The sequence below is a fragment of the Ailuropoda melanoleuca genome, chromosome 4 (assembly GCF_002007445.2).
Source record: "Ailuropoda melanoleuca isolate Jingjing chromosome 4, ASM200744v2, whole genome shotgun sequence".
Classification (NCBI taxonomy): Eukaryota; Metazoa; Chordata; class Mammalia; order Carnivora; family Ursidae; genus Ailuropoda; species Ailuropoda melanoleuca.
Genome location: NC_048221.1, coordinates 60,795,050 through 60,817,427, shown reverse-complemented (window position 1 = coordinate 60,817,427; position 22,378 = coordinate 60,795,050). Strand labels below are relative to the sequence as shown.

The following is a 22,378-nucleotide window of genomic DNA, read 5'->3' as shown; positions in this document are numbered from 1 at the left end:
TAGAGAACGTCCCACTGACCCCTACGCTTGCACAGAACCCTCCACTGTGCACCCAGAAACATCCTGACCTCACTGACCAGCTCTACAATGGGCTCTTCTGTTCAGTAAGGGATAGGAGAGGTTAGTGTCTGGAAATAATAAGGTGGTGAGATAAGACGTCAATAGTTTTCTTCAAAGTGACCTTGGACACGAAGGGGTATTAGGAGAACATTTTTTTTTTCTTTAATGTAGGCTCTGGAGCCCAACATGGGGTTTGAACTCACGACCCTGAGATTGAGACCTGAGGTGAGATCAAGAATCAAATGCTTAACCGACTGAGCTACTCGGGTGTCCCCAGAGAACACTTTTTGATAACAGAAAATAACTTGATTTTTAGAAATTCTTATGGCAGAAAGTTTGAGATGTGAGTGACATCATTTTACCAATACTTAGGAACATCAGAGAAGTTATAAAACAGACTCTGGCTCTCAGCATACTTCTGAGCAAGATCAAAGAGGAGGCAGGCAAATTGCAACACCGGCGGGGTCTTCAGAGGGCGAATGGTGCTCTGCTGGGCACAGCTCACACGGGCTGCCTCTCCTGCCCACCTTTGTGAGGGCTCACGCTGAAATCTGGCCGGGGATGAGAGCAGCAAACGAATGTGATGATGGCAGGCCGTGCCTTCTGCGACATCAGTATCCCCAGTCGCAGAGCACAGCCCGCCCAGTGGGAACGTAAGACGTCCATAATTACCCACTTGCTCTTTCTCATTCTTCTGTGATTAGCAGAAGTTCACAGTGCTGTCCTATACAACTTCGTGTGCTGATGGCAATGTTCTCCCTCTGCACTGCCCGTCGGAGAGCAGTCACCAGAGCACGTGGCAACTAAGAACTTGAAAGGAAGCCAGAGCTAGAGGAAGTGAAGCTTTCCTCTTATTTAATCCTAATTCATTTAAATTTAAATACCACATGTGGCTGAGAGCTTCCACTCTGGGCAGGACAGCGGTAAAAACAGTAATCATTGTAAACGGTGTACCAACTCATCTTTAGGAAGATTTTATCATTCTCATTTCCCCTAAGAGCAGAGAAGCTCACAGGAATAAGTGACTTGCCCACGATCAAAAAGGTAGTAAATGGCAGAGAACAATTCATGCTTCACCTGTCCGACCCAGTCAGCAGTCCTGCGATGCCATCAAACCGCATTTCCCCTTCTTCATGGAAAAGTAGCCTCAGAGGCTAGCGTCAGCCTCTGAAAACTCCAAATTCTCAGTAAATAGCTATGAAAGGAAGCTAGCCATATGTGGCAGGATTCCTTCCAACAAAAACACATGGGAAAATGTTTCTCTCCAGCTATGAGATCTAACTTGAATCTTTCAAAGTACATCGCGGTGAGTGTATCTGGCAGCCCCCACTGTGTGCTAAAATTTTGCTCCAAGAAAGCGGTAGCCCCATGAGTTCATGAGAAGGCAACAATACGAAAAAGATTTTATTAAACTTCTGCCACATCCTATTATGTTGTCGAAGCATTATTCTATTCTACTTAACCTTTGCTGACAAACTAGATTATACTTTCTTTCCTGAATCAACAGGATCCCATGAAATTGCACAAAAGACAAAGTACCTAGCATTTCAGAAGTGATTTGGAAATAGAGTGTGAAAGGCATGACTTTAAAAGGGGGTTTAGCTATGCCTAAGGAAAATAATCTGCAGGGTCATATTGTAAATTCTGTCTTGAATTCTATGTAAAAGATTTCACATTATTGTAATACCAGAAACTCCCTCCAAAATCCACAAGCCTCAATTCAGAGGACCTGAAGGTCCTGTATCCATAACCAAACCTCTCCTATCTCCATAAATCTCTCCTTTATTCACAGGGACCCACTGTGCAGCCCAAATTAAGATGCAGGGTTGTAAATTCATTGAAATTAGGGTGGAGAACGTCACAATTTTTTGTGGACAAAACTAATATCCTTCAGTTCTATTACAGCTTTCGTATTGCCAAGGGTATGGAAGATATTCCCTAATATCACCCTACTTGGGTAAAATAAAAGAGATAATGGGATGCTTAGCTGAAACGCAGGTAAGGAAATGGGGTAAGACCACAGATTTTGAAGATCAAAGCCTGGCTGCAAAAAGTATATATAATAAGCCAAGTATGATGATCTTGTTAGACAAAACATTCCGTTTCTTAGATCAGAGCTAGTGCACTCTGGTAGCAAGAGCTGTAGAAGGTTCTAGAATTATTCCTATCAAAGCCTGCACCTACTCTCTTGCAGTGCATGACACTACCATATGGTCAAAAATTCAGTTCCTCGATCTGGCATCATGTGAACAACATGAATGGGTGAGTGGACGGTGAACCCTAGTGACCCAGGTGGGGTCTATGTGTACTCCTCTTGAATCCTCTGGGGCCTTGACTACTCTGACCCACAGAATACAGTGCAAGTGACACTGTGCAGGTCTCTAGGCCTCAGCCTTTAGAAGCTTGCTGGGAGCCCAGAGCGTCAATTTAAGAGGCCCAAGATGCCTGTGGAACAGAAGAATCACCCAGCCAAGCCCAACCTGACCCACAAAATCATGACAGAAAAGAAAATAGTTCTTGCTTTACACCTTGAAATTTGGGGGGTACTTTGTTTCGTACCAATAGATAATCAGAACGGAGTATTCCTACTATGTTCAGCTATCTTCAGAGGTGCTGCCTCTAAAACCACCTTCTAATTACTCCGATTAAATAACATAATTGTACATTTACTACATACCAAGTAAGCCTCATCATCTGTTCTTATCCTCACCTACCAATGAAGCCGGAAGATGGCGGGTTGGGCTGAATCTTCTCCTTGGTGTTCTCCTGGATAATGTCCCAAAGCTGCCATATAAATTTTGGATGAAGAATGTAAAATGGCTGATTTGGGTTTCTCTGACGGTGCTGAACATATGGAGTGAACAGGTTGTAATCTGGCTTCTTGTACCACTAAGAAAAAAAAAATCAACACAATCAAGTACAGAGCACCACACTGCGAAAAGGAGGCAGGGCAGCCCCCAGGTGGGGGTGGGTGCTAATTCCAGGATGAGGGAACAGGAAGGGGAGTGGGGGGGGGGCGTCATGTCTTAGGCTCTGCCTCACTGGATGATGGACCCAGAATACTGAGAGACAGGGTTCCAGCCCTGGAGGACGGCTGTTTTGTTCTTTAGTGAAATACGGGAAATGAGGCAGGGCAGGGGTGCCAGACTTTTCTGTAAGGGCCCTGACAATAAACACTTTAGTCTTTGTGAGTCACATGGTCTTCTTCAACTAGTCAGTTCTTCCATTGTACTGATAAAGCCACAGCAGATAGAGCACGAATGGGTGTTGCTGAGTTCCAATAAAACTTTATTTACAAAACAGGGCCACATTTGGCTGACAGCTGTAGTTTGCTGAACCCTGGGCTCAATCAGTGTAATTCAAAAACATACTTTCTGTATCTAACGTACAGTGACAGAAAGCATACCAGTTATTGCCTAGGTCTGGGGTGGGGTCGGGAAGACTGACAGGTGGGGCACCAGGAACTTTGGAGTGATGAAAATATTCCATTTCTTAACTGTGGTGGTGAATGCATGACTATATAAATTTGCCAATACTCATCAAAATGTATATACTTCGACAGATTATACATATGTTATTGTATGAAAAAATGCACAATAAGGTTGATTATTTTTTAAATGTCTTTAGAATGTCTCAGGTGCCATTATAAAATGGGATTTGGAGGTATGTGGGGGAGAGACTTAGCTCATAAGGCTCTGAGGGCCCTATTATCCCTTCGAACAGACGCCTTGGGGAGACAGTGGCATATATTAAGATCCCAAGTAATATTCCCTGGTTGAATGAATTCTGTAGTTTTAACAATTTTGAGAAGGACTAGGCCCAATCATCTTTAGTAAACTTGGCCCCCAAACCAGGAGGCAGCAGGAAGGAGGCAAGAGGAGTATGGGCCTCAGTTTCCTCACCCCCTCCTCCTCCAGAGCACAGGCCATAGAGAAAAAGGCCCTGTCACCTGGAATTTGGCACTGTTATGCCCATGTCTGTTGGTTTGGACAGCTCTGTGCCCTGGGCTTGACTGCTTCCAAAGGAGGAAGAAACAAGGCAACAGCTAGAGCTCTCAGTCTGTCTACAAACAGCAAGAAATCGGTCAGAACTTAAAGCCAGAGAACTTTAGGCTGGAAAGGAAACTGAAGAGTTCCAATATGCATTTCATGCTTGAATCTTGGTAGGCCGTACCTGTGAGAATCAGCTGGAGAGCGTTCTCAAAAAATATACACTCAGGCTGCAGGCTACACGTCTAGAAATGGGGCTCTGACAGATACACCTGGAAAATACTCTCCAGGTGATTCTGGTTCATACTCCTAGTTAAGAACCAGTTAGCAATCGTGCTAGGTAAATGTCCAGCCTTGGTCTCAAGATGAACAGTGACTGAACACCCCCAGAGGGACCTATTTGACCTTGGACAGCTGCTCTCTTAGAAAGTTACCTCTTGGAGGAGCCAAGACCTGTTCCCCCACTTTCATTTTAAGAAGGACGCATTCTCATAGGTCATGGCAGAACAAGTCGAAAGATGCTCTTTGGCACAACTGATAGCATCTTTCATGAAACTAACCTGTCATACAGCTTTCCCAGCCCTCTTTAAAAAACAAGTACTCTGGCTTTTCATCCAAGTTTTTGCCAAAAGCGACTAGCTGCTCCTTTAGATAGGTAATGATTTGCCAGAATGCCATGAATGTAACTTGCTTATATTTTGATGGCTAGTAATAATCTTGTTTACACTACACCACGTAAGGTAAAAAAAGGTTTAGAGGCAGAATCCAGACAGTGGCACACTCCAGAAAAGCCTGTAACAGGTTCCACTTAAAGAATAATGAGCTGCTGATTCACAAAGTTTAAATTCTCCTGGCAAGCACTTCGAATTTATTTCAGAAGGTCTTGTAACTACTTGGAAGGTGAAGTAATGCTATCACAATGGAAGCATTCTGAGCTGACCTCGGCCAACCTCTAGTGTAACCAGGAATGTCTGAACACTTAGACACTGCACTTTGTTTTTGTTTTTAGATCCTCAAGAACAAAAGCCCTTTTCCATTAGATCGGTCATGTTCACCAAGTACGCTCTGGGAACTGGGTATCAAAATGGTATGAATATACGTGTAGCACCGTGATTGGTTTCATGCTGTGAAAGCTTAATCCCTAACTGGCTCCCATTACTAATCAGTCAAAGGCACTATCTGACTGTTAGGGTGCGGACACTTACCCTGAAGAAAACACTTACCAGATTAAGATTTGCAGAATAAGGAGCAGGATCCCAGGCCACCAAAATGACATCTTTATACAACGAACTGTCAATGAAGTGGTGATTGGGGTTGGTCAGAATCTGCAAATACAAACAAAAGTCATTTCAAAACAACTGTTTGGTTCTTCAAAATGACATCTTTAAAAAAGATGAAAATTTAAAAGATGAATCAGAGCAAGAAAAAAAAAGTTGTTCAGGCTTTGTCTTTTCCTCTGGGGGATGGAGAGAGGAGAGCATTGCATGTTAATATGGGTAAAGAAATGTCTGGGGAAATGAGGGTTAAAAATAAAATCCACCAGCTCCTACATTTTCCCCAGCACTGTACTCACAGCTTGTGACATCAACTCAGCCCCTGAAAGATGAAGCACACAAAGTCTTCTCCAGTTACCTTCACAGGTGATTGGAGAGGGAGGTGCGATTGTGCATGACCCACCTTATGAAGGCCCCTCCTGAGTGTCAGCCTCAGGACAAACGGACACAGACAGCTGGCAGACGGAGGACAGCCCCCACGTGACTTCCTCCCTCTGTGGCTCTATCTGTTCCTGGCAGCCTCCTTTGATCTCACCTGCCAATCACCTGTTTTTTAACTACAGTTTTGGAGGGAAAAAAGTATCGGTTTTCATCAGTTTTCAGGGGCCATTTTTCAGTTTTCAAGATAGACTTTCTTTCTTCACATTTGAAGATTTCTCAAGCCAGGGTGTATCTTACAGGGGACACATATTTTAATTTGGTGGGGTTGATACGCTGAAAAGCTGGGAAGCTGTGATTAGATAAATGGTGGCTCTTATAAACGATGGCATCTACGAAGTAAGGAAATACGGCGATTGTTTCTTCCTTGCTGCAAGCTGCCCGGCTCAGGGTACCATGCAGAAAGCTAATCTTTCCTTCTGCAAGCAACCTGTCATAAATCATCTGTCTCCTCATGTTCTTTCTCTATAGTTTGGAACTCTAGAAACTGCTGTGGTTTTGAGAATAAGTTTGCTTCGAACTTGGAAAACATTCTTATGAAGAACACCAGGAAGAGAAATACTTTCGTTTTTAACGAAACAATCCATTTTCTTTTTTAAATTTTTCAAATGACAGACTAAAGTTTGCAAGCCACCCTACTGACCCGGGGATTTTGCAACCTTTGCTTTTCTCCCCTTCATTGCTGGCCTTTCTCACTGCTGTGTAAATGTAACTGTCTTTTCCTCCGTTCATAAAATGCAACAAGCTAAGTCTATGATTGTGTACATACACGTGTGTATGGATATACACAACATATTTCCATATCTACGCTGATTCTTCCTTTTAATCTTATTTATTCATTTCTTCCTATTCATGTCACACTTAAGTTCCTATTTAGTTGCATTTTTTCTCAATTCTTTTAAATTACAAGACCCATAGAAATAAGCAAGACCATGATCATGAATAACTGGGTAATTTCTCTTCACTCATCCAGTTAAACTATTTACCTATAAGATGTACATCCATGAGAACACACCATCCGTCTTACCTGGGAATTAATGATGCGCACAGTGGTTTTACTTCCAACATCTTTCTCGTAGCCGCGTGTAGGAGCAGAGTTAAATCTCAAAACTGCATCATGAGAATCTAAGGACACATAAGTGACAAACTTACTATATATTTTTTCTGTCAAATCAGCATAATTTAGAAAAAGCATCAAAGCAAATTTTTCAGACCTGAAGCTAATGAGAAACAACCAATAAAGTTAAGATATGCATACACAGATTTTTCAGTATAGTGTTTATATAGAATGGGATCCCGGCTAGGTGACAAACCAGCACGGGAGCATATGAATCCATTACAAGTGGTCCTATATCATCTACATTTTAAGCTATATTTAGATCCTTGTTATGTGTTCACATTCTTTAAAGGTGACATGCTTTATGCAGCCATTCTCCAAAAGATTCCAGAATATTTCAAAGATGGAATCTGTGGGAGCAGGTTAGGATGCTGCAGACAGGGGCTGCTTGTGAGGCTTCTTACTGCTCGGAGCGCGGAGGCACTCACGGTGCCTCTAGGGCCGCTGCCTGCGCCCAGACCAAGGGCGTCTCTCACATAAGAGCCACAGCCTTTAATGCAACTTCTATACCTTGGGGTACTGGTTTGTACTTAAAAAGAAAACCAGCCCTCCAGCGCCTGGGTGGCTCAGTCGGTGAAGTGTCTGCCTTCGGCTCACGTCCTGATCCCGGGGTCCTAGGATTGAGTCCCTCTTCCTCTGCCTCTCTCTCTCTCTCTCTGTCTTTCATGAATAAATAAATAAAAATCTTAAAAAAAACCCCCAAAACCCAGCCCTATATAACATAGTATGTTAACTATACTGGAATAAAACTGAAAACTTAAAAAAAAAAAAAAACAGCCACGATTTCTGTGCTTCCCAGGCTGCTGCTGATGGCCAGAAGACCCACGAGAGAGCAATCGTGAGCATTCTGCGTTCCCAGCAGTGGTCTGCATTCCCAGCAGTGGTATGCCTTCCTGCGGCAGCCCTGGAGGATGGGAAGCACCATCAATGGTACCGGCTGCCAAAGTACTTTGTATTCTCTGCGGGCACACCTGGGATCACCGAGCCTCAAGTACAACATAAATCTATGTCTCTCTTCATTCAGCTTGACAGACTTTTTCAAGTTCTCGGAGGTCCTGGGTGAAAACCAAGCTCCCATACCCTGGAGGCCGACAAGGACGCAAAGAGCTAGAGGTAGGGGACAGTGGGCTCACCTGATTAAGGGATGGGGATGGGGATATGTTCCCTTCCCACAAAGCAGTCTACATGCATACATATGTCTGGAAATTTCCTGAGCCAGCTACTGTGTTGTCCAGAAACCAGAGTTAATCCACAATAAGGGAATTTCTATGGGCTATCTTCAGTTTCAAAAATTCCATGCACATTTCAAGTTTAACTTGGTTGGAGCAGCAACAATGCTTGTGTATGAAAGAGACAGAGGTAAGATTACACATTTCTGATTTGCTGAAGACCTGTGGATGTACCCTGCGTTTACTGTGACCACACACCCCATGCAAGTCCCTAAAGCGCCCCATCTTCTTGACTTGAGTCCTGCTACCCCCTCCTGAGTAGTCTCCTTGGGAGAGGCCTTCCGATTCCCTAAGTAGCAGACACTCGGTACACATGCCACCATTAAAACGATATTATGTTAGGTACGTTTCTTGAGTTTCTGAGCTCTAAGCTCAGAAGAATTTGTATTCCAGTTTCGAGCATCGAAATTAAATAGAACACAAAGAATGTGTAAAGGATTCCTGGCAATGTCATTTAAAAATTCTACAGTGTTGGGGCGCCTGGGTGACTCAGTCAGTTAAACGTCTGCCTTTGGCTCAGGTCGTGATCCCGGGGTCCTGGGATCGAGTCCCAAGGTGGGCTCCCTGCTTAGCAGGGAGCCTGCTGCTCCCTCTGCTTGAGCTCTCTCTCCCTCTCTCTGTCAAATAAATAAATAAAATATTAAAAAAAATTCTACAGTGTTCTTTTAGGGGAAATGTCCCGGGGGTCAGCAACTGTGACCTGCCACCCGTTTTAGTAAATAAAGCTGTACCATGACACAGACACGCTCATTTGTTTATCTATTGTCTGTAATAGCAGAAGGGAGTTGTGGCAGTGACCCCATGACTCACAAAGCCTAAAATACTTACTATTTGGCTCCTAAAAAAAAAAAAAAAGGAAAAGAGGTTTGCCAATCTTTGCATTCTAGGTGATCCAGGCTGTTGCATAAATGATGTCAAAAAATATGAATACTTTCTATTTTCTTTACAATATAAACACCTGTTCACACATTTTTTGTAATGAATTGTTTTATTATTTATTCTTACTGACTAGTACTTTGTCATAAAAATTCAAATGCTGTTTGAGCTAGAAAAATTAGATTACCCAAAGCCGTGGTTCTCACTTTTGGGTCTTAGAACACTTTTACGCTCCTGAAAATTATCAAAAACCCAAAGTTCTTTTGCTAATTGGATTATATTTTTCAATGTATGCCACCTTAGAGAACAAAATTAAAAGATGTTTATTTATTTATTTAAAAACAAAATATTTTTATGAAAATAACCATATTTTCAAAAAATAGTGAGAAGACGGGCACTGGTTTAAATGTTTGCAAATCTCTCTAATGCCTGGCTTCTCAGAAGACAGTTGGTTTTTCTTATCTGCTTCTGAATTCTATCTGCTGCCATATATTGATTTAGTTGAATTATGTCAAGAGTCTGATATATTGTTGAAAATGTAAGAAGTACTTAAAGTCTTTCCAGATTACTGGGAATATTCTTCTTTGATATTTCATCAAAACTTGACAAGTGCTAGTTTCTTAAAAAAAGAAAAAAAAAAAGCAAACTTTTGTAATATGGAATGTGAAACAATATAAATGAACTTTCCATACTCTGTTCCATTGAAATCCATCCAAATGCTTCATCTTGCTCTTAAAATGGAGTATCACCCAGGCATGATTTTGTAGCATTGCACAATGATCATTTGGAGCTATCAATTCAATCAGTTATGCAGCTCTTCCAAATATTGATGCATTTCATTATAAAGTATCCCCCAAAATCACATCAGTTAAATTACCATTCATCTCATCAGTTTTAAGCATGGGAAGCTTCCAAGTTTGAAACCATGTGTCATAGGATTGATGAGATTGAAACTAGCAGAGAGTTTAAGGCTTGTTTTTCAGAAAACCGTTTCCCCCTATTCAGCTACTGTGTCTTTTCAGACCCCACTGACAGGACCACTGGCTGTGTCTGCAGAAGCCTGGACTCAAAGGTCAACTGATATGGTTCCACCTACAAACAGACAAGGCCCCACATTCCTTACTCAAGATAACAGGCCCAAGACCCCATCCAGTTTAAAATGGCTCTTGGAACAAACCCATAGCCCCTTCTCCTTGTCTGAAGATAACCTCCTGACATCAGGGGCTGAACGCTGCCTCGTTCTGATGTTGTCTCCACCCAGAGTGAACATGGGATGTATGTTTCATATATGTTTGCTCAATGCACATGTTCCATCTTTCCTCACGAGCTGTCATAAGTTTCCCTGCCCTTTTCATCAACATACATGCAATTTCAACCCCTGTGATTATAAAAAACTCATTCTCTCTCCCTTTAGGGAGGCAGATTGAGGCTTGTCCTCTCGTCTCCTGGTTTGGCTGTGTAAATAAACCCTTCCCCTGCTCCATACCTGATGTCTCAGTGACCAGCTTTGCTGCACGTTGGGCAGACAAACTTGGGTTCTGTTCCAAGTTCATGGTTGAAAGCTTGAATTTTATCAGGCAAAAAATATTGTCAGCTATTTTCCTAAAAGTGACAGGCTCACTCAATTCCTTTTTGAGAAACTATCTACCAAATATCCAGGTCTGAATAAAGTATGTCTATCAGTCACTCGTTTCAAGTAAAAATTCTGTTCCATGATGCAAGTGGCTAGTGTTACTCAGGACTCAAACCACATGGGGGCTCCTCCATTGTGCCCTGGTATGCAGAAGTGTGTTTTCACTTTATTGCCCACTTTGTCTTAAAAACACATGCGGTCAAAGATTGATATTTAATAAAACCAACATTTCTTTCATTTTTTCCTGCTTCATCAAGGACATCCGTAAGTGAAACTGGCACTCTATTCTCTCTCTGCTGAGCTTGGCTGCAAAACCCAGCACAACTAGTACTGTTGGGTATGGTTGCCTTAACTTACACTAACTAGCAGTTTTACCCACCTCTGCCTCTGCATCACCACTGTGAATGTCCAACAGTTCAAAAGACCCCTGCGCATTATTATAAGAAAGTTTTCACCTCATGAGCCCCTGAAAGGGCCTTGGGGACCCCACACGTGAACCACACACATCATGTGAACTGCTGATCTGGGGCAACCTTCTCCTGAGGCAGACTGACGAGACGCTCCAGACAGTGAGGTGACCTTCAGGGACTGAGATAATCAGGACAATGTAAAGTCCAGAAGTTGAGGCCAACACACCTGAACCGGTGTCCTCCCGCTAAACGATGCTGCCCTTGGACACGGCCTCTGTCTAAAGCAAAGGTGAACAAGCCAAGGCTCCCAGGCAGTGGGTGCATTTCAGATTAATTAGGTAGAAAATCCAAATCAACTGTATCGCCCCTGAAAATGTTGCAGCTTTGAAATGCCAGTCTTCTAACTGAAGTGTGTGTCAAGCCTTCCAGCAACTGCACAGGGCACAGGGCACAGAAACAGAATCTGGCTTAACTCCTTTGGAGGTGGTGGGACTCTAAAGAGTTAAAAGGTCAATTTGCAGGGAGGAGGAGGGGAGGTAGAGACAGAGGGAGGCTGCTATGAGTGGGGAGTGAACCTCCTTAGAGCTGCCAGTAGGATCAGGATGGAAGGGGGGAGCAGGTGGAGGAGGACAAGCCCAGCGTGTCTGTCTGCAGACAAGGTTTGTAAATGTCTGCCTGGCCGTGCATCTCCCTGATAATGCCCCTGAGAAACTAAGCTGTCCATTCATATTTACAAAAGGAGGAAGGGATCAGACGGCAAGCACACGGGGAATAAAGTAAAGCCTCATTTCTGGAGAAGGCATTTCCAGGGTAGAGCCATTCCGCGTTGACCTTGAGGACCAAGCCAGGCCACATGCATTCACTGAAGGAAAATTAAAAAAACCCTTTAAGGAGCAGCCAGCCGGGAGGGGCATGAGCCCTAAGTCACTGCCCTGCCTTGAGCACTGGGCCCCCACATTCCCTCCTCCTTTCCAGCACTCCTCCAGAACACAAAATCTGAACCGGCAAGGGAGCAAAAGCCTCCAGTCTTTAGGGAAGGGCCTGCCAAAGATGATTCATCCCTCTCAAGACTCAGCCGCCCTGGCCTGTCTCACCTCTCTCTGGGATGGCTGCAATGTGACTGACTTCCTTTGTGCCCTCAGATCCAGGCTCTGGAACACTCTCTCTCAAATGAAAAGCTGACCCATCACTTCCCTGCCTCAAAGATCACAATGCCTCTCTCTGCACCAGGGGGTCAGAGTTGGAGTTTCTGGAGAGGGAGAGTGCGGTTTAATGGAGTCCAGGCTCCACTCCCTGTGCCTCTAGGTGCCTCCATAAAACAGCAATCATTGTATCCTTGGCTTGCAACAGTAAACACAAAAGCATTTAGAACAGGACCTTGCTGCAGTAGATGCCCTGTAAGTGGCACATTTTATTACAATTATTACGTGGAGTCTAATTTCTGGAGAATGATGTGTGAGAACATCGTGAGCTGCCCGCCTGCCTGCTTATCAGCTTAGGTCTCTCCCCACTCCCGGCCCCTGGTGCTCCCTGCAGCTCTCATACCCCTGCTCATCTCCCCTACCCCTGTGCCCTTCCGTGTACCCCCACCACCCCAACCACTCCTTGTGCTGTCTCACCTCCTTGTTACCCTGCCCTTTGGCCTGGATTTCCGTCTTCTGGGCAGTCCTTGCTAACCTCCTCTCCGTACCTGCCGTCAGCCCTCGTGGTGGGTAAGGGTTCTGTTGTCTTTTCTTCCCTGTCAGCCTGCACATCTCTCTGTCCTTCTAACCGTGGGACTGGAATTGCCTGTTACAGTCAGTCTCCCCCCACTAGACTGTGGAGGATTTGAGGTCTAGCTCTGCGCCTGATTCATCTTTGTGTCACTAGTGCCTAACATTGTATCAGGCCTCGGTGATTTGGGGATCAATAAATAATCGGTGCCTGTTAAATGGCTAAATGATCTGCTTTCTCACCTTTTAAGGTATCAGGATATGCCAAACCCCAAGCGGTTATCACTAAGCACTATATGCCCTGCTTCCTACACACAGCCCTCCCCACCCTCCCGTTCCTCCCACACACTTCCCACAATTTGAGTTGCAAGCACACAGATCCTAATTTCCCACACAAAGGCCACTACTGTTAGACATTTCTCCTCTGTCGTGTGTTTGCACAGGACTCCTGGTAGCTGATCTCACTACCAAATTATTATTGTTTATATGTATGGCTGAAAAGAAAAGCATCTCTCAGTTCTAGGAAAGATTGTTCCATGTTTCCAAAACAGTTCAGTTTGCTTTTCTGATCTCACTACCAAATTATTATTGTTTATATGTATGGCTGAAAAGAAAAGCATCTCTCAGTTCTAGGAAAGATTGTTCCATGTTTCCAAAACAGTTCAGTTTGCTTTTCTGATCTCACTACCAAATTATTATTGTTTATATGTATGGCTGAAAAGAAAAGCATCTCTCAGTTCTAGGAAAGATTGTTCCATGTTTCCAAAACAGTTCAGTTTGCTTTTCTGATCTCACTACCAAATTATTATTGTTTATATGTATGGCTGAAAAGAAAAGCATCTCTCAGTTCTAGGAAAGATTGTTCCATGTTTCCAAAACAGTTCAGTTTGCTTTTCTGATCTCACTACCAAATTATTATTGTTTATATGTATGGCTGAAAAGAAAAGCATCTCTCAGTTCTAGGAAAGATTGTTCCATGTTTCCAAAACAGTTCAGTTTGCTTTTCTGATCTCACTACCAAATTATTATTGTTTATATGTATGGCTGAAAAGAAAAGCATCTCTCAGTTCTAGGAAAGATTGTTCCATGTTTCCAAAACAGTTCAGTTTGCTTTTCTGATCTCACTACCAAATTATTATTGTTTATATGTATGGCTGAAAAGAAAAGCATCTCTCAGTTCTAGGAAAGATTGTTCCATGTTTCCAAAACAGTTCAGTTTGCTTTTCTGATCTCACTACCAAATTATTATTGTTTATATGTATGGCTGAAAAGAAAAGCATCTCTCAGTTCTAGGAAAGATTGTTCCATGTTTCCAAAACAGTTCAGTTTGCTTTTCAATAGCATATTCAAAGTGGAGGTGTTTACAACTGCTGCACCATTCTGAAAAACAATTACCCGGTGTGACTCAAGCCTAGCAGAGCAGGGAAACAGGCCTGCACTGCTCGTGGAGCAACCAGCAGGAGGAGCTAGAGGGCAGCCCATAAGCAAACCTGAGGCGCAACCCGGTCTCCCCCTCAGAGACCACCCTGAATGGCGGAGTATCTATGGACAATACAGCCTGGAGGGGCCTCCTGGCAGGGCTGACGTGGAGCTGGCCTCGGGTTCTTCCCCAGCTTCTTCCTCAGATTTTCATGAGCCCATGACCTTTTTAAGTCCTTTGATCTTCACTTAGCTAATTTCATAAGTAGAGATCTAGGGGCCACGAGGCTTTCAACTAACTAGCAGAGCACACCCCAATATTCCAAGCTGCCTGAAGGAATCTGATGCATGAATTTGTTTTTATCAGGAGAGCCATTAACAACTCTGTGTTAATAAGCACGTATATGTCAGGAAAGTAGGAAGGAATTAATGTCAGTACCTGGCAGGCACAAGTGCTGAGACTAAGAGACACACTAGCTTATAAAAAAGACTTTTTGTTTTTACACATTTAACTATGCTCTGAATATGTATTGTTTTTTTTAAAAAAAATCTTTATTTTAGAGAGAGAGAGCATGCACATGAGTGGGGGTAGGGCAGAGGGAGAAAGAGAGAGTCCTGAAGCCTACTCCCTGTTAAGCAGGGAGCCAGAGTGGGGCTAGATCCCAGAACCCTGAGATAATGACCTGAGCTGAAATCAAGAGTTGACTGCTTAACCAACTGAGCCACCCCACCCTGATTACATATTCTTAAAATGGTAGTACAAAATTGGATTCAAAGGAACCTAGGCAAAACAATAAAGAGAATTTCTTAAAATTTCTGAGTGTGTTCTTCAATTATGAGTCTATAATTCTAATCATAAAGCTTCACGTAAGTACAGACAATAGAAATTCAGTTTGGATGTTAGAAACTAACAAAGATATAAGTGACACTTCCTGTTCCCCGGGATGTGTAATTCCTGGCATCTTTCATGCTCTCTTCCAAATTCTGACTCAAGTTTCCAAGACCCTGGTTAGGTATATTTATGCCAGAATAAAGAGCAAGAGAAATCCCTGACATACAAAAGCAATCCAAATATGCAACTACTATGCAGAGGTGTTTAAAATAAAGCAAAACAAAACCAGGAGCAAGTTACTGCCTGCTTTAAAGCATAATACTTAAATTCCTTCTTCCATTATTAATAATGGTCCTCAGAAATGGGGAAGAACTTCACCCCAGGGAGCTTTAAACTACTGTTCTTCCCTAATCAATTGCAGACTGCTCTGCTCCAGCTTTGGCGGCATGTGACGCGTGGACAGTGTTGTTATGAGCTGGCTGTTAATGTCAGCACAGGGACATTGGGACCCTAGACCTCAAGCCCGTACTCGTGCCTACTTTTTTTTTTTTTTAACTTTTTAAAAATTTCATGTTCAGCTTCATTCCCAAGAATGTCTGAGAGAAGGTCTGGGTAGTGGAGCCTGATTACAATGGCATCCTCCCATTCCAAGACGGCTCTGGCGAATCAGCCGTTCCTCAGCAACAAGAACACTAATGGAGTCAAGAAACAATGGTTATTCCTTTCTAACAAGTGAGCCATGCCCCTTGACGGTCACTTCAGGCGAGTTCTGAGCTATAACTGCACCGTCTACTGTGAGAGTGTAGTAGACATAGTTGTTTTACGCTGGGACTTGAGGCGAAGGCTGTGTCTGATTCACATTTTTTGTCTTGCACCTGGTACAGAAGCCTGCACACGGTAGGGACTAAACACGTCTTTATTAAACGGGTGCATGAGTCCGAAGGGTCAAACTGCTCCCTCGCTGGTGTGGCAATGGAATGAGCCTGGGCACAGAGGGGAGTCTAAGGCCTTACAGCAAAGACTTAGGTTTCCTGAGGAAGAAGGAATTCTGCTTCCAGATGCAACAAAGAAACCCCGCCTCAATTTCCCACCTGCTGGCCTGCCCTACAGACTTCGGGCTCCAGACAGCATCTCAACCCTTACGTCAGTTTGCAGCCTGCCCTACAAACCTTGGACTTGCCAGTCCTCACACTTGCAGGAGCAAGTCCTTAAAATAAAATAAATCCCTTTCTCTCTCTATATCTCATCCGTCTCTTTCTCTGGTGAGGTGTAATATAGGAACTGTGACCCAGACGTGCTGCTGGGCTCCTGACATGGCTTTGAAGGCAGAGTTCAGAAGGAAAGATTGCCCGCGGAGGTGTGGTCGTGTGACTTACCCCTTGGAGAAGGGCCCTGCTAGGTGCACTGGCCATCACCCAAAGGCTGGATGTGTGCCAACCGCTGTGAGGTCAGAACTCCTAGTTCCAACCGGAAGGGCTCTCCTCTGAACCCAAGACATCCATTTAGTCCCTGGGTTAATTAAAATTACCATCATTTCTACTTCTTTTTGGAGGTGACACCCCTGTCACTGCCCCGTGGGAGTTCCGCTTTCCTCTCTGGTCCTGTCGCTCGTCTCCCATGATTCTACCACGTACGGGTTCATCAGGCCTCTGTGGGCGAGGCTGGGAGCCTGTCCACGTAGAACATAGGTTCTGCAGGAGACGAATTCCGAGCGGCTGCAAGGGGCAGGGCCCCGGCTTCCCACTCCCCTGACACCACCTTGGGGGGGACACCTCTGCTCTAAAATCGCCCCCCAAAAGACCTCTGCTGGCACCTCCAACAGGCCCACTCTGCCCCAGCAAGGGAGAAACACCGGACACTCTCCGGCTGGCGTCGGAGACCTCCGGCGCTGAGCCCGCGCTGCAGCCAGCCGGCGAGACGCGAAGAGCCTGCCCGCGGGCGCACCGAGGCGGGACCCACCTATCTCCTCGCCCAGGGAGGAGTTGAGGATGGCGCCGGCCGACATGACCACGGCGCAGCTCCGGAGGCCGCGCGGGTGCAGCTGGCTCAGCGGCACGGCGGGGACCAGCTTCTGCCAGCCAAGCGCTGAGAAGGGCGCCTCCTTGCCGTCCAGCGTGCGAACCCGCACCCGGCTCCGCAGCGCGCACAGCAGCTCGGCGCGGCTCAGCCCGGCCACCCGCCGGCCACGGAAGCGCACGCCGTGCTTGTTGGCGCTCAGGTAGTCCTGCATGGCCTTCTGCAGCCGCGGGTTGAGCATCTTGGACGAGACGTTTCCCTTCCAGAGCCGGTGTAGGAAGGCCCTGGACATGGACGAGTACAGCCTGTCCCCGTCGTCGCCGTCCTCCAGGACCAGGCTCCCTCCGGGTTTCCGCTGCCTCTTCCTCGCCCGCCTTCTCCGCGCCTGGTGGGCCTGGTCAGCCCCGTCCCGTCGGCCTTGGTCCCTGGGGGAGGGGGCCCCCGGCGTGCCCTGAGTGTGGCTGTGCAACCCTGGCTGACCGGCGGCAAAAAAGTAGTCGTCGTCCTCCGGGTAGAAAGCACTTTGCGATTTTCTCCCGATCTGGGATGAAAAGAACTCTTCGTCATTTTCAAACCCGTCCCGCACCTGAACCCACGTCGGCAGGTCGCCGGGCCCCTTGTGGAAGGGGCCCGACGGGCGTCCGTCCAGCAGCCCCTTGTGTGCATCCGCGCTCTCGGGCAAGGAGGGCTCCTGCATGGCACCCATGATGGCCCTCTGCTTCCCCTGCATGGGCAGGAGCCTCCTGGTCTCCAGGAAGGAGAAGGAGCTGGGCGCAGGCTCGGCTGGGTTGCTGTCGGTGAAGTAAACGAAAATCACCACGAAGAGGAGCCCCCAGGCGAACATCCCGCAAAGCATTCGTTGTCTCCATTGCTTCAAGTGTGGTTTCATGGCAGGTGTCTGGGGTCAGCACCTTGTGTCCTAAAGCGGTGGGAGGCCGAATGAACCTGAAAAACATCCAGGTCTACAGTTAGTTAGCCACCTGAAGACACCGGCTCCGGCGGGCTGGCCCTGGGGACAGTCTGGCCTGAGCAGCGTTTCTGCCCGGGACAGTTAAAAGGGGTATCAGAAACCAGGCTCTCCTCTGGGAATTTTGACTAAATTCAAGTGTCACATCCTCGCTCCCCACCCCACCCCCCGCCTTCCCAGACCCGACCTCTGCAAGACACGAGGTCCCACTGAGAGTCTTGGGAGAGAGGTGGGGGAGAGGCTCTATATTTGGAACACCTCTGGAGGTATAGCCGCGTCCCCACCCTGACAGCTACTTACTTGGGGCCCATCCCAACCACCTCTCCCTGCAACTGCCTTTACGGGATTCCATTTGGTAAAGCAAAGCAGCTGAATGAAGACGTAGAGTCGGCCCCCTCTTCCCTGCTTTATCAGAACACCAAAAGCTCAGTTTCTAAGGGGTGACAACCATGTCAGATTCTTCGTGGTCTCCCCCAGGCTCTAGGGGCTGCCTGGAACATACCAGAAGTCCATCTATGGTTCCGAATAAGCAATGCTTCAGACCCTGTGGCCGTGGGCCAATGTTATACCAGAGTGCCTGTGGACTTCAAAAATGCACTCAAATAAATGCCCTCCTATTTCATCCCCATCATGAGTCTCTGATGGAATAGGAGCGAAGTATGTTAACATTTCAAATAAGGGAGGAGATGAGCAGAGAGCTTGCTGTTTCTAGATGAAACTCCAACAGGGAGAGGGTGACAAAGGAGGCGGGGATGAAAAGTGTACGATAAAATGTAAGACAGAAGGAACTTCTCCTTCATTCAGTACTGCAACCCATGTTTATTGCTACATTGCTGTGTGGGATAAGACAGTAATAAGAATACACCTAACCTTCAGGAATGTAAGCAAAGCCCCCCCCAAAGGGAAAAATATAAGGCACGTGTAATAATACTGGAGCTTATTGGAGCCTAATAATAAGCACAATGCCCAACAAAGGCAGACACTGAATAAATACAGGCTAAAAGAATGACATGAACCTGCGTGTGTGTGTGTGTGTTCAGGGGTGGGGGCTGTGTGTTTGGGTGATGGGGTTGGAAGTAGGGAAAACTGAACTGAATAGTGATGCCCATCCAGCCATGGGAGACCTTGAAGAACCAGCTGGATGTCTGAGCCACAGGCTCTGTGAGAAATGGGGAGGAATGAAGTTTTCTGAGCAAGGGGTACTGTTGCTGGTGCATGGGCTTTCAGATTTCTCTGTAGCAGGGAGGAGTGCAGGGAGACAACACAGGGTTCAAGGGGGTCATTCGTAGAAATCAGACACTCAAAGTAGAGTGGGAGGAACTCAGAGGGGGACCTCCCCCCTAGCATAGGCTGATGGATGCTACTAAAACTCAAAGGCATGTGAGGTGTGACCAAAATGCAACAGCGGGGTCTGTACTCAAATAACTCCTATCAATGTGAGTGATACCTACAGAAACGTAGTTACTATGGAAGACACACACTGTTTGTCTTGGTGGTTAAAAAGATACGCCAGGGGCGCCTGGGTGGCTCAGTTGTTAAGCGTCTGCCTTCGGCTCAGGGCGTGATCCCAGTATTCTGGGACAGAGCCCAGTATCAGGCTCCCTGGTTCGCTGGGAGCCTGCTTCTTCCTCTCCCACTCCCCCTGCTTGTGTTCCCTCTCTCGCTGGCTGTCTCTCTCTCTGTCAAATAAATAAAATCTTAAAAAAAAAAAAAAGATACCCCAATGTAAGAAAGCCACGTTTGCTTTGCGGCTTTGTAGCTGATTAAATATGGACGCAGATTCATTGACCCTCTTCCCAGTGAGAGGTGGGATCTATGGCTCCTGTCCTTGCCCTTTGGGGAGGGCTCTATAACTGCTCTGCTCAGTTCCTGGGCTCAGGTCCAGCTGTTTCCAGTCCCTGCTTCTTAAGCTGCTCATTCGGGGGGAAAGCTAGTCACCAACAAAGAACATTTCTCTGACCTGAGTCCACCATGCAGCCAGGAAACCCAAGCTAGCCATGTGGAAAGGCCACACAGACTGAGAGATGCCCAGACACCCCCGAGAGGTTCCAGCTGTCCAGCCCCCGCAACAAACATGAAGAGTGAAGATGCCCTGTTGCATGTCCAGGCCAGTCAAGCTTTCAGATGATTCAGCCCTGGCCAGCCTCTGACTGCAAGGGCAGGGAAGACCCCACGTGAGAACCTGGCCAAGCCCAGTCTACCCACAGAACCAGAGTGATAGTGATGGACTGTGGTTCTAAACCGCTAGGTTTTGAGGTGATTTGTTACATCAGAATAGATCACCGGGGGGGGGCGCCTGGGTGGCTCAGTCATTAAGCATCTGCCTTCGGCTCAGGGCGTGATCCCGCGGTTCTGGGATCAAGCCCTGCATTAGGCTCCTCTGCTGGGAGCCTGCTTCTTCTCCCACTCCCCCTGCTTGTGTTCCCTCTCTCACTGGCTGTCTCTCTGTCAAATAAATAAATAAAATCTTTTTTTTAAAAAAAAAAGAATAGATCACCGGGACAGGCGCTAACAGAAATGTGAAATGAGAAATGCCCTGAATGCTTCCAACATTGGGGCATCCTTGAAATGAGAGTCTAGCCTCTCAGAGATTATTTGAAAAGCAATATTCATTTACATGTATAAATTGCGGCTTTTAAAAAGTGTTTGCTTTACCTTGTAGTCACATAAAGACAAGGCTGTCGGTTTCATTTATAGTCAAAAATCAAACGTATATATACAGAACATGCTTTCGCCAAGCCAGGCACAGTGATGCCAAGACGTTAACATAGAAGAAAAATGCCAGCGGTTAACCTATGTGCCACACCCTGTGCTCACCTCTCTTCCTGGATTACCTTCTTTCCTCTTCCCAGCACCTAGTGTGGTAGGAAATACTGCTATCTCCATTTTATAAATGAGGAAACTAAAGCTCAGAGAGACGGAGTAACTTGCCCAAAGCCACAGAGAAAGCAAGCAGCAGAGACTGGTACCAACCCACCTGCTCGACTCCAAGCCTCACCCTTTTGACACTAAGTTCTGACTCCATTTGATCATACCAACCATGGCTATATATCTAAATAAGACTCCTTAAACGATCTGTGGGGAAGGATCATTTTTTCCCTCCAAACTGTCACAATCTGATACTTGTATATTTCCAATCCTGAATGTCTTGGCAAGGCCTGGTTGCTGTAAAAGAGTCTAAATGCTTACTACCAAGTTCCATACACATCTCATCGGGAGCTGGTAATGAACAGTCTGCAGACATGCACAGTCTGGGGACCACACTTTGAGTAAGAATCCACTAAACGATCTTTCTAAACCTGTCCCACCCCGGCGCGAGGGCTTCAAACTGTGATGCCCAACCTGTAGATCTAGAGGCTAGTTCCAGGATTTCGACATTTCTATTAGAAATCAGAAAATCACCCTCGGTGACAGTTGTTCTGTCTTCATCCCAACTGAGCACACTGAACGCAAGTCTGACGCTGACCTCTGGCGTTAGCACCGGGCCCACGAGTTAAGGATTCAGCCCCAAAAGCCTGCCTCTGCTTCAGACAGCAGCCTTAAGTGGGAACCCCAGGCCACCTGCATTTATGAGTGTTTGGCTGGTCATCTGGGAGGTTCCCATGACACCCCTCGGTTCCATAATTAGCCGGAATGAACTCAGAAAAGCCCTACACTAATGATTACAGGGTTTTTTGGTAAGGCATACACATAATTTGAGGTCTTGGGGGGTGGGTCCCAAACAGAGATTCTCTGCCCTCTGTCTGTGGTGTCCGAGAACATCACTGTCTGCAGACAGCCCTGTGTTCATTAACCATGAAGTTCCACCGAGCCCGGCGTCCAGAGTCTTTCCTGGCATTTTGTTGGTTAGGCATGACTGATTGAATCATGGATTTAAGCATGTGACAGAATTCAGTTGCCAGTCTCCTTTCTCCCCCAGAGGTCAGGCTGATAGCTCCCATCCTGAAGCTGTGCAGGGACTCACCAAGAGTCACCTCACAAATATAACAGGCATGCCCGTCACTCAGGAAATCGCCAGGGTTTTAGAAGCCCGTGCCACGAACTGAGGACAAAGGCCGGACAAATTATTGCAGCACACCGAGGCTATAGTTGCTAATTTAAAAGGCAGTCTTTTTGCCTCTGGCTGGAATCCTCATTACTTGGTTGCCCCACACTGAGCAACAGCGCTGGGCGCTCACTTGGTGGATTATTAAGGAATGGGGAGTGGAGGTTCTTTGTTCAGCACTTGCTTGAGAGACTATTTTTAAAACGCAGAGTCAGAACGGGGGGGGGGTATGCACAGGGTTGCTGTGGGTAAAACGATGAAGAGGAAGCCTTGGTCCTTTGGCTAGGACCTAGAAACCTCTGGCTTCGGGGCTCACAGCTGACGGTCCCGACCCCCAGGCTGCTTGGGTGCAGCAGAGTAG

The 22,378-nt window shown here is 46.1% G+C and overlaps 1 protein-coding gene across 8 annotated transcripts in view; it reads right to left on the bottom strand.

Annotated features, from left to right (window-relative positions):
* Positions 1-22,378, bottom strand: part of ST6GAL2 (ST6 beta-galactoside alpha-2,6-sialyltransferase 2) — a 76,444-nt gene that overhangs the window by 18,004 nt on the left and 36,062 nt on the right. For 6 of the 8 annotated variants that reach the window (XM_034658918.1, XM_034658916.1, XM_034658917.1 and 3 more), the window contains 4 exons: positions 16,949-17,950; positions 6,789-6,886; positions 5,273-5,374; positions 2,775-2,949 (listed from right to left, as the gene is read on the bottom strand). In XM_034658918.1, coding sequence (XP_034514809.1) covers positions 2,775-2,949; positions 5,273-5,374; positions 6,789-6,886; positions 16,949-17,894 — 1,321 coding nt within the window. In that variant the 5' untranslated portion in view covers positions 17,895-17,950. Of the gene's footprint in view, positions 1-2,770; positions 2,950-5,272; positions 5,375-6,788; positions 6,887-16,948; positions 17,968-22,378 lie in introns of all 8 variants that reach the window. The other 2 variants (XM_034658920.1, XM_034658922.1) reach the window with 2 other exon arrangements.